We start from the raw sequence: 845 nt of genomic DNA on the forward strand, positions 1-845 counted from the left end.
TCATGATGCCCATGGCCTTGGACGAGATGCCGGTGTCGGGGTGCACCTGCTTCAGCACCTTGTACACGTACACCGAGTAGCTCTCCTTGCGGCTGCGCTTGCGCTTCTTGCCGTCCTTCTTCTGCGCCTTGGTCACCGCCTTCTTGGAGCCCTTCTTCGGGGCCGGGGCGGACTTGGCCGGCTCAGGCATGGCTGCGAGAACACCAGACGCGCTTGACAGAGAAGATAAATGCAGAGGTAAGGCGCAACTTGTCCTCTCTATATAGAAGCCTTTATGCAAATAAGGCGTACGTTACAGTCTTAGCTCTGATTGGTGACTATTGCATATGACGTCAGTAGTTCGTACTGTCCAATCACAGTGCGAGAATCGCGAATCTGCATTGTCATTGGATAAAATGAAACCAGAACCTTAGCCAATGCAAAGTCTGCTTTTTCGCGCCCAATAAGGCTTATAAAAAGTGCTGGTGTTGTGTTTTCTTCTCTTGGTACGTTCAGTACTGTCGTTCTCGCGATGTCCGGACGCGGGAAGCAGGGCGGCAAGGCTCGCGCCAAGGCCAAGACGCGCTCGTCGCGGGCCGGGCTGCAGTTTCCCGTGGGCCGCGTGCACCGCCTGCTCCGCAAGGGCAACTACGCCGAACGGGTGGGCGCCGGAGCGCCCGTGTACCTGGCGGCCGTGCTCGAGTACCTGACGGCCGAGATCCTGGAGCTGGCGGGCAACGCGGCCCGCGACAACAAGAAGACGCGCATCATCCCGCGCCACCTGCAGCTGGCCATCCGCAACGACGAGGAGCTCAACAAGCTGCTGGGCCGCGTCACCATCGCGCAGGGCGGCGTGCTGCCCAACA

At 59.3% G+C, this 845-nt stretch overlaps 1 protein-coding gene across 1 annotated transcript; it reads left to right on the forward strand.

Moving 5' to 3' along the window:
• Nucleotides 1-498: 498 nt before the first annotated feature.
• On the forward strand, nt 499-842 carry LOC115284832 (histone H2A type 1-E-like; the record flags this gene model as incomplete). Its single annotated transcript, XM_029931311.1, has 1 exon — nt 499-842. A coding segment is annotated over exon 1 (331 nt), but the record flags the coding sequence as incomplete, so codon positions are not given.
• Between the last annotated feature and the right edge of the window lie 3 nt (nt 843-845).

Source organism: Suricata suricatta, unplaced genomic scaffold (genome assembly GCF_006229205.1).
Source record: "Suricata suricatta isolate VVHF042 unplaced genomic scaffold, meerkat_22Aug2017_6uvM2_HiC HiC_scaffold_22417, whole genome shotgun sequence".
In the NCBI taxonomy this organism is placed as follows: Eukaryota; Metazoa; Chordata; class Mammalia; order Carnivora; family Herpestidae; genus Suricata; species Suricata suricatta.